The sequence below is a fragment of the Lontra canadensis genome, unplaced genomic scaffold (assembly GCF_010015895.1).
Source record: "Lontra canadensis isolate GAN:19392208 unplaced genomic scaffold, GSC_riverotter_1.0 scaffold18, whole genome shotgun sequence".
Taxonomy (NCBI): Eukaryota; Metazoa; Chordata; class Mammalia; order Carnivora; family Mustelidae; genus Lontra; species Lontra canadensis.
The window spans coordinates 16,194,826-16,208,094 of record NW_022631012.1 but is presented as its reverse complement, the minus strand read 5'-3'; the positions used below and the strand labels follow the sequence as shown (position 1 = coordinate 16,208,094).

The following is a 13,269-nucleotide window of genomic DNA, read 5'->3' as shown; positions in this document are numbered from 1 at the left end:
TTTTATGAAACCTGAATCAAATTATTCAGCTCCAGGGCCGCAGGACACCCTCGTTTACCTCTACGTGGACTTGACTTCAAAGGGTTGGTGGGGGAGGCTGCAAAGCCCTGATGGTGCGAAGCTGCGCTCTGTCACCCTCAAACACTTCGACACTCGGGCTCAACACCCCTTTCCTCCACACTGCTTGGCTTTGCCTGGCCGAAGATTTCCCTCCCCCGCCCCCGGATTTGGTCGCCTCTTCGGGCCCATTTCGAAGACCTAAACTTCCTAAAGCGTACGCGGAGCGCCTGCGGGTGCGCACACGCGCGCTCACACCTTCGCTCGAGCACCCGAGCGGGGCCGGGCCGGCTCCCAGCCGCAGAACACATTCTTCCATTCTTCGCGCTCGGGCACACCCCTTCGCAGTGGGGATTGGTCGGGCCGACCCTCCTCGGCGGCGCGAGGCTCCTAAGAGGCTCAGACGCCTGCCAATCCCCACGGGCTGTCAAAACAAGTCTTCCCTCCCTGTCACAACAGAGCGGAGTGGAGGCCGCCGCCGCCGCCGCACTTCCTGGGGCCGCTGCGCCGCGCTCCGCGGGCAGGTGGCGGGTGCGACGGGCCGCGGGCGTCCGGCTCCGGCCAGCTCCCTCCCCCCAGGCCGCGAACGTCCCGGCCTCCGAGGCCGCCCGGCCCGGCGCCGGGTGCCTTTTGTCTGGCGCGGAGCGGGCGTCTGCATCACGTTTCGGACACCTCCCTCTCCTTTTCGCCTCTGCTCCCTCCCGCTCGCATCTCCTTCCCGTTCCCGCCGCCGTACCCCTGCGGACCGCCGGCCGCCCGGACCGAAGCCCGCGGACGTCTCCAGCCGAGCGATGTCTCCGCTCCAGAAAGTTGCCGCCGCCGCCGCCCCCGGGCGGTGAAACAAAGTCTGGCGGGGCCGCCTTCGGGTGCAGGAGCGCGCTCGTGCCCAGAGGCTGGACTCCGCTGCCGGGCGTGCCGTCTCCCCCGGAGAGCCCGAAACGCCGGCCATGGCCGAGGGCGCGGCGGGCAGGGAGGGTCCCGCGCCGCCCGACGCAGCCGGATGTGAAGACGACCCCCGAGTGGGTCCGGACGCCGCCTCGGGCGAAGGCGTGGCTGGGGCCCCCGGGGGCCGGTGGAGGGACCGTCGCAGCGGGGTCGCGCTGCCGGGTGCCGCGGGGGCTCCGGCGGACAGCGAGGCGGGCCTCCTGGAGGCCGTGCGGGCGACCCCCCGGCGCAGCAGCATCATCAAGGTAAGCGAGGCCGCGCCGCCCCAGGAGCGTGGGTGTGGGTGCTCAGTGCGTCGGGGATCCGGCCAGGATGCACGGTGTCCGGAGGCATCGCGGGCTCGGCATTGTTTTCTCCCACCTCCCTCATTACCAGACCTTCCTTCCTCGTCCGGAGGTTCCCAGACTCAGCTCTTGGCCGTGAGAAGCAGAAGTCACTTTTTTTTTTTTTCTCCCCCTGACAGCAGAGGAAAAGTTCCGCTCTGCGTCTTTGCGTTTTGATGGATGCTTTCCCTCATTTTCTCTGAAAGCTTCACTAAGCCGTTGATGGAAGGAAGAAGGAAAGAGTCAGTGTAAATGCAGACCACGGGATGGTTGTGCATTGCTCTCTAAAGAAAGGTTAGCTTCCCCCTACCCCCGCCCCCTCCCCCAGCACGGTAAAGGAAATGCACGGTTTATCCTCAAGTGAAAAACAAAAAAACAAAACAAAACCCACAAAAACCAAAAACCAAAAAAAAAAACAAAAACAACAAAAACCACCCAAAAACTCAAAACCCAAAACCCAAACAGCCCCCTTCCCAAAGACTCAGACGGTCCCGAAATCCCAAGAAGCGTGAACTTTCCCGGTAGACAAGCAGAGTTTTCAGTGGACCCTCTGGCTAAGCGGAGAGCGATGGTGGAGCCCAGAGTTTCTGCCCTGCAGAAAGCAATGAATCCCCCAAGCATCATCCCAGGTCTTTGAGGTTACCGCTGCATGCAGGGAAAATGCTTCCCCACCCCTTAACCACCAGACAAGATTTCTCTTCATCTGTTTGGCCAGAAATTTGTAAGCCTTTCTCTCCCTTATCTCTTTCTGTCTTCCTTCCACTTGGGGCTTACTTCCTGTTTAAAATTTCATCTTTTGGGTGCATGAAATGTGGTAAGGTATCCTGGAAGTCGCTCTCTCCCAGGGTTTGGAAAAGGGCCTCTTGGCATAAATGAATGTGAGTAATCATGTACATGTGAGATTAAAATTGATTTTGGTAGAGAAAGTAGTCTGTATGAAACTATATATATATATATATATATTCCAAAGATGATAGTGAAAGATGGACTTGGAACTTCTTTCTATTTTCAGTTTACTTGGTGTGCTAATACATTCAAGACCCTTGTTCAGGGTTAAACTGTGTAACCACCTCATAATGCATGTCTCTTTCTTAGGCTCAAACTTCCATTGCCAGTGTGGGAAGGCTGTGCCCACGGTACATCCACCCAACTCCAAGTATTGTCTAGGCTTTTCCCCAACACTGACACATGGAAGTTTAAAACCAACAGGAAGATTTCTATATAAAAAGAAGAGTGGGTGGTAGTTGCAAATGACTTATAGTAGTTTTTGTTATTTTGTGCCTTTTAGATTATGTGAAAAGGAATGTGCTATTCTGGGTGTGAATTTGATAAAAAGGAAATGATCACTTTTTTTTTTTCTTTTAACCCATGAGTCAGAAAGCATATTATTTTGAAACTTAAAAAACAGCACAATTAAGAAACAATTACATTTTGGATTCTAAGATATTGATAAAACACGAGGTCCTGTGTGTGTGAAAACAAACGCCCAAGGATAGTTTAAAACATATCACCATAAAAAACAGTGGCCTCTCTAGTGTTGTAAAAAATAAAAGTAACAGAGTGTAAGGAATATACAAATTCTTGCAACTCAATTTGCAGTTTTTAAGTTGTATTATGTGCTGGTTTATATTCTCAAAAGTGCCCTTGCTGATTAATTTTGCTCCTTTTGTTTTGAAGTTTTTTTTTGTGGAAAAAAGAGGGAGGCAACAGAATATCAACTTGATCTTTTTCCTATTTAATAGTAGAATAAGCATTTAATAAATGGCCTTTATAATTAAAGATCCTAGAAAATGAAGCACATTGTTGTTACTATTTTAAATTAGGTTTTATTGAAAAAGTAATATAAGCATATGATAAAAAAAAAATCAAATGTTACGAAGGAGCACGAAGGGAAGACTCCCAGTCACTCCACACTCCCACTTACATAGTCCGCCCCCATAGCTGCTAACACTTTCTTAAGTATCCTTCCAGAAATATTCCATGCATATGTAAGCATATGTATCTGTATATATCTGTGGTGAGTTATTGACGTTCTTGATTTATATAATAAAATTTAAAGTTTACAGGCCTCATATTCTCAAATTTGCTCCAAATGTTTTTGATTCCCAGTGGGTTGTCCAAAATCATTGTGATGTGTCTGTTAATCTTCAGGAATAAACTGGAAGGTGAATTGATGGGTATGGGTCCTTAGGGTCTGTTCTCAGAGAATTTTATTCCCTTCCAGTGGGGAAAGAAGCAGGTGATGGGGTTCTGTTCCACACAATCTCTAAGATAAGGACCTTTCTGTTTACATCTTGAATCTGCTTCCCCATGCTTCACTTTAGCAAAATAAAAAAGAGAGTCTCTAAAAAAGGTCTAGTTCATATAAGAAATGTATAGCATGTGGCCTATACTGAGAGAAAAATGCATTCTTCAGAGTTTGGCCAAGGATTCTTTTTATTTGCATTAAAACATACACAGAAAAGAAAGGCTTTAGTACATTTTACATTAATCAAACTATTAAATTTTCTCTGATGGCTCCAAACAGCCTTCACATAGTGATAATTCATTCATGATCATAACTCTGAGCCCCTGAAAGATTGTGAATCGTCAAATATTAAATTATTTTCAGCTCAGTTTAGGATATTGTTTCTATTCTAATTATTTGACTGCTAATTCTCTATTAACTTGAATATTAGACAAATCAGAATAGTGCATTCCTCTATCATGCCAGGAAACAGACTATCTTGTATATTAATAAAAAAGTCTTGTATATTAATAAAAGGAATGTTTTCAGTAAACTTGCCCTCTCTAATTTGTGAAAACATGGTTTTAGTTGAGAAAATAATTTCCTTCTGAGCTGACGAAGACAATAACATTTATCTTTACACATCTTTGTAAAGTCTTCTTTCTACTATAGTGTTTCTTCCCTTATATGCCAACTCTAAAGTTTTTTTTTTTTTAAGATTTATTTATTTATTTGACAGACAGATATCACAAGTAGGCAGAGAGGCAGGCAGAGAGAGAGGAGGAAGCAGGCTCCCCGCTGGATGTGGGGCTTGATCCCAGGACCCTGGGATCATGACCAGAGCCGAAGGCAGAGGTTTTAACCCACTGAGCCACCCAGGCACCCCCCAAGTCTAAAGTTTTAAAAAATTTAATAGGAGACTTAAACTAGGTTTTCTTTAACCCATCCATTTTTTCCCCCTGTGTTTTTCTGTGGGTTGATATTTGATAGCATTGCCGCTGAAAAATGATGCATGTTTTTGGTAAGTGCATTGTTGAATACCATCATATTGCAATAGACTACATCTTAATTGCTTCTTGATGACTTGTGGTTTAAAATGACAAGTTAGTTACATGCAAGACTGATAATATCTAACAATTACGTACTATTCTGCATATGAATATATTTCTGTTTAAGAAATGAGGCCTTTTTCTATATAATATTTGCTATCAACCTTATAGGTTTTAAATATTTAACACTTTAAATTGTAGTTTATGGTATTTAAACTCTGTAATATTTTGGAAATAAAAGGCAGCGTAATTCATTCCTTATACTAGATGATGAGAACTGAGATACATACATATTTTCAGAATAGCAGTTGATTTTTCTTTCATTATATGTAACATATTGAAGGGTTCTACTTTTTTCCTTTCAATTCTACTTAAGTATGAGTTCTCTAGAAAAAATCATCCTTTGGATCTCATGGACATAGGTTTGTGGGAGGAAGACAGGAGCTGGAAATGAGGTGCTGATACCTGCACCGAAGTAGCTAAAGTAACTGCTTTGGTGTTTTTTGTATCATTATTTTGTGTCATGCCGTTCTCATTTTGTCATGTTCATTGTGGGACTGCTATAGGGGGTTTCTGAGCCATAGCTTCAAAGATACGCCTTGGGTACCTGTTGATACATAAAATTGTGACTATCCTCAGAGGGGCAAGAGGCGTTTTATTCACATTTACGAAATACTGCCTACTATGAGTCAGGTGCTAAACTAGAGGCTTTTATACACCCTGTCACTTAATCCTCACAGCAAACCCTCTAAAGTGGAGAAAAGAGGCACAGAAGGCTACTAGTACAATGTGGAGTTCGGATTCATACCTTTGTGGGCTTAACTCCGGAACATGTGCTCTCATGCTGACTCTCAGAGGCAGGGAGTCCGCAATCCGTGAATACTTTCAATTCACAGCCTGTGAATCCAGTATGAACATATAATGGCAGAAGAGTCTGGATCTTGGGCCCTGTGGCTTGTGGGGGAAATGATCCTTTCTCTGCTCCCCCACTTCCCAACCAGAACACCTGGAGATGGATGACTCTAGGGAGGGATGACAAAGCTTTCTGTCTTTGGTCATTTTGTGAGGCCTGCGCTGTATTTTAAAAGGCAGAGCAATTTGGCAGGTGTTCTACCTGTCGTCCATACGTGGAGTGCACATCTGTTGTTTTACACCAGGCCACTTCTCCCATGTCCCTACAAACAGTCATGTTTGTGAGGGGTTGTACTCTCTTTTAGACTGATACAGAAAGGGAACAAGTATCTGGGGCATAGGAATATGTCATACCCCAGGAGGGTGATGAAATAGGGGCTTTCAAGTTGGAGCTCTGAAAGCATTTTGTATGACAGCTATGAAGGATGACTAAGTATGATTGAAAAATAAAATTTTTAGGCACACCATAACTTAAATAGGCTTCTGTAGATTGGGTTGGGAATTAATCAGCATTTGTAGACTTTTTTTTTTAGATTTTATTTATTTATTTGCCATAGAGAGAGAGAGAGCGAGCACAGGCAGGCCGAGTGGCAGCAGAGGCAGAGGGAGAAGCAGGCTCCCCGCCAAGCAAGGAGCCTGATGTGGGATTCGATCCCAGGACGCTGGGATCATGACCTGAGCCGAAGGCAGCTGCTTAACTAACTGAGCCACCCAGGCATCCCTGTAGACTTTTTTTTAATTGCCTTTTGAAATATGTGTTAAAATTTCCAAATAACCAACTTATGGATAAATTTTGGAAAAGCCACCAGCCTTTCTAGTGAGCCTGCCTTAAGTCGGGGGGTGCTCCTCTCAAGGTATGATTCAGCTGTATAAATAGCATTGAACTTCTTAGGTTGATCTGGTTTATTATCCCAGCAACTTCAGTTGCAGTGTTTACTTTCCCTGAAATTGCCATAGAAACACGAACACATTTTGCTTTAGAAGTGGTTACCTCTCATTGTGGTGCCTTTCTGATCTGATTTCTTATAATACCTCTTAAGAGTATTAGGAATAAAATTTAGATAAAGGCCTTTGTCTTATTTTGATAAAAGATTTTAGGAGTGCCTGCCAATTAGTGTTTGCTATTGCTATCAGAATTTACACTATTTGTTTACCTTCTTGGAAAATGTTTTAAGTGTCAAAAAGTGTAAGTTAATGATGTATTCATTGAGAGGAGACATATACATTGTGATCTAGACTATATAGGTTTTTTCCCCTCAGTTTTTTTTTTCCATTTTACAGTAGAGAACACAAGTAATTGAATTTTGTACTGTAAAATGTCAATTGAACATATATTGCCAAATAACACCTCAGGCACAGCAGGGTGTTATGAGAAGATACCAGGAGAAGCCGACTTTGCCTTCAGTGCGAATGAACAAACAATCTGCCTTTAGCTAATGCCAGTGCAACTGGTCGGGCAGTGGACCAGGAGTAGCTCAGTCTCCCCTGCTCCTCCCTCACTTTTGTTCAGCTTGAATGACTGTGAATATCAAACATAATTCCATTTATCAGGAGTAATATCCCAACTGAGATATGTATAAGATTGGACATTTAAAACAATTGTCCAACTGAAAATGACTAAACAGCAGCAAGAGGCAGAAACAATATTTTGTTTCCTGTGGGGATCTCAACACCAATAAATGAACCATTGGTTATTAGATGGGAAGAGAGAAAAATCTGATTGAACTTTCTATCTAAATCAAAGGTATGAAATCAGTAAACTTTATTATAGTGAAACCTGTCAGTTCTATAAAATCTTATATTTTGATAAGTGTTTTAATAATGTCAAAAGCATTTATTTGTAGTTTTATTGAATCTTATTTATCTCAGCATCCCAGTTCCTATAATAGGGTACAAAAGACAAAATTTATTCTGATTATTGAGTATGTGAAAAGTGATCATGAAAATTAGCACTAAATGATCAACTTCTATAACAATAATTTTTCTCTTATTTTAAGTTGTCATCAATGTAGTATGTATTTCAGCTAACACTTGATGGCAACAAAATCATAGTATGACAAAGTATTGGAATAGTTCCTTGGATTTAAAATTGAATTTGATTTGTCATTTTATTTGTAACATCTTATGTGGATGTGTTTAAGAGAAATATAGTAGTTTATTTTCAATTGTACCATTTAACTCATTTTGCTAATAATTAATCCAGCATTACTTTGAGAAAGTGGGTTGTACATGGTGAATAGAAAGGAATCATTATTTATATTCTCTTTAACACTCCAGGAAGAAGAAAGGCAGGTTAAAATCGAAAACAATGCAATCCATCTAAAACAAAACAACCTAAAAACCAAACTATTTTAGAAAGTGTGTTTAGTTTCCAAAGATCTCTTAAATCATATTTGTAAATTTACGAAAGTATGTAGTGGTTATGGGCAAAGATACCGTGTTTTTCCTTAACAATGCAACTTTGTATTCAAAAGATTAAAACACCTTTGAAAGATAACATCGCCTTGTTAATTCTTTCATGTTGACCTGTCCAAGAGCCGTTTTTTTTTTTTTTTAAGATTTTACTTATTTATTTGACAGACAGAGATCGCAAGTAGGCAGAGAGGCAGGCAGAGAGAGAGGGAAGCAGCTCCCTGCTGAGCAGAGAGCCCGATGTGGGGCTTGATCCCAGGACCCTGGGACCATGACCTGGGCCGAAAGCAGAGGCTGAGCCACCCAGGCACCCTCAAGAGCCTTTTAAAAGATGCTAGCTAAATCTGTATTAGACGAAGCATGGGCAATATGTGTAAGCTAGCATACTTGAATTACTGTGTGGTACAATATGATGGTTAGAAATGATTGTGAGAGAGTATGTAGAACACTTTCTCTGTGAGGTGTTGAGGGAGATCAACACAAGTAAGGCAAAAAGAGACAAAAGAATGCCAAGATTTCAAGGCAGAACTCTATAGAGAGTTGGGCCTGATCACGTTGTAGGGACTTTCCCCTAAGTGACAAGTGATTTCAGACCAAAGTTGGCCAAATAGCTTGTGTGCTTAAGCCCACACCCCGCATCCCAGATCTGACAGCCAATAATGAGGGGAGTTGCTCAGGAGCACAACTCTTAGGGTCAGAAAATAAAGAGTCAGAAGGGGGAGAGTTCCTTCCTTCCAAGTCTCCCTTGACTCAGGCCGAATTAGGGTCTGGCTCAGAAAAAGGGCACCTGTTTTGGAAGAACCAGTGCAAAAGGCACTATTCTGACCCCTTATAGGTCGACTCTTGATGTTGGGTTCAGGACAAAGAGAGAACAACATCCTATGTGCTTTCCCTCCTTTGAAAGCTTCGCTTCCATACAACATTGTCTGTCATTGTCCTTGGACTTGTAGTTTCTTAATTATCAGGACTAATTTTTGGAGGACAAGGTGGAGGAGGACAGAGTTTGTTCTCCCCCTAGAGGCTGACATATAAGTTGCAAAGACATCTTCAGCATTTGGTGAACTCTTTCAAGATATTGGGAACGATTGATTCTCTTCTATAATTAAATATTACATATTTAAAAATATTATTAATAATTCAACATATTTCTTTTAAAATTTTATCTAATAGATAAAACATCCTGAAGAGATGTGACATCTTGAAGAGATTTTCTTATTGAGACATTTTCTTTATAATAATAGTATAAGCTTATGTAACTTCTGTTATAGCCTCGCATTTTTCTAAGCACTTAACGTGTGTTAACTTTAGTCAAATCTCACAATAAACACCAGGTGAGTATTTTTTATTATCTCCATTTTTATAGACGGAGAGATAAGTGACTTGCCCAAGGTCACATAGCTAGCAAATGGCTGAGCCAGGAAATAGACTCAAATAGTTTAGCTCTAGAAGTTGCCTTAATCTTTATGTTATACATCTTCTTAAATAATATTGATTTAAACCTTAGCTACTGTGGGTGAAATGGCATTTTATGCTTACCTTAAAAACTAAGTTTAGCTAACAAATTTTAAAGAAGTGATTCTGAAAAAGTTTTTGGAAGCTCTTAAGGATTATTTGAATACATTTTTTTTAAAATACATTTTTAGAGTTTTATAACCTTTCATATAACATACCTATGACTTTATGTTAATATTGTATTCTGCCTTACCTTGAGAAGGGTGGAACTCCTATTAGCATTTTACTCTTTGACCAGAATTACCGTCCTTACCATGAGACACAGCTTGTGATCCAACTTCGGTATAAATTAAAACAGGCTGAGGAATGGCCTGTTACTTAATCACTGCAACTTTATATGACTTATTTTCTAGTTTGATAGTTTTACCTTCCAGCATCAATAAATCAATAAGGAGCATTTGAGTTTTTAACCCAAGGAAGTTGTAATTTTGTTAAGTGGTAGTGTATATGATGTCGTGTGATTGAGATTTCCTTCCAATTATGTTTGAGGTAAGTGTAGTTCTTCACACATAGGGGGAGCTTGGCATATATTCCATTATATTTTATATTCCATATATATTTGGAATTCCATTAAATTGGAAGTCTATGTAGTCATTTATTTCATTTTAATTTTTTTGGTGGGAGATAGAAATTCCAAAGTCAATATGTGGGAAATTCAAATACATGATTATGTCAAGAAATTACTGTGCTATGGCTGCTTTATTGTGTTAAAGGTAATGAGTCTGTTCTGCTGTTCAGAGATATAGTATGGTGACCGGAGGGTACCCAGAGGCTTGTCCCCCATCACTTGGAGACTGGTTAGGTATTAAAAGCATAGTCAGCTCTTTTGTTGAAACATCCATATGTTAGTTTTTATTATCTATCTGTAGTTATGTTAAATTGTTATTATTTTTAAAGATTTTATTTATTTATTTATTTGAGAGAGAGAGAGAGAGCGAGAGAGATCATGAGCGAGGCAGGGGTGGGGAGGAGCAGAGGGAGAGGGACAAGAAGACTCCACACTGAATGTGGAGCCTGAGGCAGGGCTCAATCCCACAACCCTGAGATCATGACCTGAGCTGAAATCAAGAGTTGTCTGCTTTACTGACTGGCCACCCAGGTGCCCTGCAGTTATATTAAATTATTGAAAAGACATTGGACCTTGGCTTTTTCTTTCTCGCTCTCTTTTCTTCTTGCAACATTTGCACTATAAGATATTTGTTCACATTCTTTTAAAGCAGATTTTTTGGATAGTCTTTATCCAAGGACGATTTTGTCATAGAAGTGGCTGCATGGGCTATGAGAAGTCATACTCAGAAGTGTTAGCAGTTATGTTTGATGAGATGTTGAGAGTCTTGGAGTTTGGAAGAGAAGAGAAGGAGAAGGATCAGGGTGTGTTAGAGGGAAATGGAGTCAGATGGGACCGTATTTATAAATGGACAGGGTAAACAGCTTAACGAATGTCTCTTTACCTGTATCATTCTACCAGAAGTTGTTCATTTGGGAATTCAGGTTTTTCGGTTTTTGATGGCTTTTTGGTTCTTCTGGAGAGTGTTTTAACTAACTAATAGCTCACACTTTAACACACCTAACTGTAATTGCTGGGCACAAAGCCATTTGCACTGAGACATTCCTGGGAAGGATCTAGGAAAGATTGGTCAGGGTTGTTGGTCAGAATGCTTGCATTAAAGATGAGTTTCATCTACTTCACTGGTTTTCTAGCCCCAGCCCCAGGAAAGTCCAAGGAAATTCTTCACTGTTGTACCCTCAGCATGATAGTCTCACCAATACAGAGGAACGGCTTCTGACAAATGGATCAATATAGAAGTTAATGTAATGAGATGGAGGTAGTTGGGAGTGCTGGAATTAACTATTACTCAAAACAAAAGGTCTGACGTTTTATAGGTTCAGGGGACCATGAACTATTGTGTTCAGCCACCAGGTCTGGTCTTACAGAGAAGCTGCTTTCACCACTGCCCTTACCTATCTCTCTATCCCAGGCTAAATGAGAGGAGGACTGGGAGGGAGGAGGTAACTTGGAGACGTGTGATGGTTCCTGAAGAATCTGTTCCTTTCACATTCCTCATTGGGGTGTGGGGGGAAGAGCTCATGACCTTTTCTGAGGCAGAGGAAAAAGGACTGGAAAGAATATGTGATGATGGTGACATCCAACAGTCCTCACCTCTACCAAGTCTCCCTATAAATTGGGACTGATGCTCATCTTCTCTCTGGAAGATACTCAGTCTCTCTCTGGAAGTCCCCCTGATGCTGGGTATAGAGAAAGGGAACACTATAGAAGATGGCCAGGCATCTTGCTGGTGCCCCACCCAAAGAAGCCATTTGGGTAGAGGGACTCTTAACAAAATACTGGGGCAGGGGCAAGGTGAGGGGTAAGAGGAAGATATCAGTGTCCAAGTCAGACCTCTAACACCAGGATGATGAATATGCAAGGAAGGAGGGCACTGTGGAGAACCAGCAGCTCCTGAGAGTCTGCATTTGGATGCCTGCCTCACAGAGAGAGCCAAAGGCCAGGTTAGTGTTAACCTAAGGAAGAGAGAAAACTAACCCAGTGAGGCCTGCAACATCCCTCTGGGACTATCTGTGGAAAACCTTGGCCTCTCCTATCCCTCGGAGGGAAGAGCAGAGAGGAAGAGAAAGGGAGAAGTGGGTAGAGTAGACCCACCCCCAGCTCCAACCACTATAACCTCCATTCTAGCTTGCCTTGTGGGCAATGGGGTAAAGAAGAGGACTTTGAACACAAGACTGAAGTTACAAATGAATAGGACTGAGTTTTTATGAACTTGAAAGAACCCTTCTAAAATTGAGAGAGACTGAAACATTACTGAGTCTGAGTGAGCTATTGGTAATAATCAGAGTATCCAGGGGAAAAGAGGATCCAAGACAGTATAGTTGGGAAAAATAAAACTCACAGGTTTGTACTCTAACAATCTGAGACTGCTTAACTATCAATTATATTATTATAAAATTGGAGAGCTTAGAGATCATTTTTAAAATTTACCCCTTCATTTACTAAGTATGGCTGTCTACCATCTCTCTTATTTATCCAGGGCACCATTATAGAGAACTATCTGTGATACCATGAATAGGGAATGGAGGATTCTTTAAAGATTTCGTGGTATGGTATACAATAATAGGCACTAATATTATCAAGATCGTACATTATCTTTAATTCTGATAACGTGATAAGACATAGCTACCATTATCATTTCAACCCTAGAGAGGAGGAAACTGAGACTCTGAGAGGTGTGGAAACTTGTTTTAGGTCTCACACCTATTAAGGTGGGTGGAGGGCAGAACTTTTCCTCCTTATTTTCTTTTATTCACCAAACCTGCAACCCCAATACTCCAATTTTCCAAAAAAAACAGTGATTTAAGAACATATTGATCTGGTTGGAATGGGGCCAGGCAGAAAACAAGTTAAGGTGGTTCAACCTTGCTTTGTTCTGCAATAAAAGCAACCATCATTTATTGAGCTAGGTGCCCATACATCATTTCATTTAAGTTGGAAGTCAGAGAGATCTAAGAAACAGTACTAGATCAAAGATGATTGTTTTGGCTTACCTCCTAGATTGGGAGTTTGGGTTTCATACTCATCCAAACCTACATTTTAGAAACCCTAAATATATTGCTGCTGTAAGAAATTACCACAAGCTTAATGGCTTCAAACAACACAAATTTATTATTGTCTAGTTCTAGAGGTCTAAAGTCTGAAATATGCCTTACTTGGCTAAAATCAAGGTATGTCAGGGCCATGTTCCTTTTTGGAGGTTCTGGGGAAGATCTGTTTTTTGTTTTTGTTTTTTGACCTTTTAGTGTCTAGAATCTGTATCCT

At 41.6% G+C, this 13,269-nt stretch overlaps 1 protein-coding gene across 1 annotated transcript in view; it reads left to right on the top strand.

The window, feature by feature from the left end:
• The first annotated feature begins 905 nt into the window (after positions 1–905).
• Positions 906–13,269, top strand: part of PLCL1 (phospholipase C like 1 (inactive)) — a 344,775-nt gene continuing 332,411 nt past the window's right edge. The window contains exon 1 of the mRNA XM_032860146.1: positions 906–1,247. Within this exon, the coding sequence (XP_032716037.1) occupies positions 1,005–1,247 (243 nt within the window). The 5' untranslated portion in view covers positions 906–1,004. The remainder of the gene's footprint in view (positions 1,248–13,269) is intronic.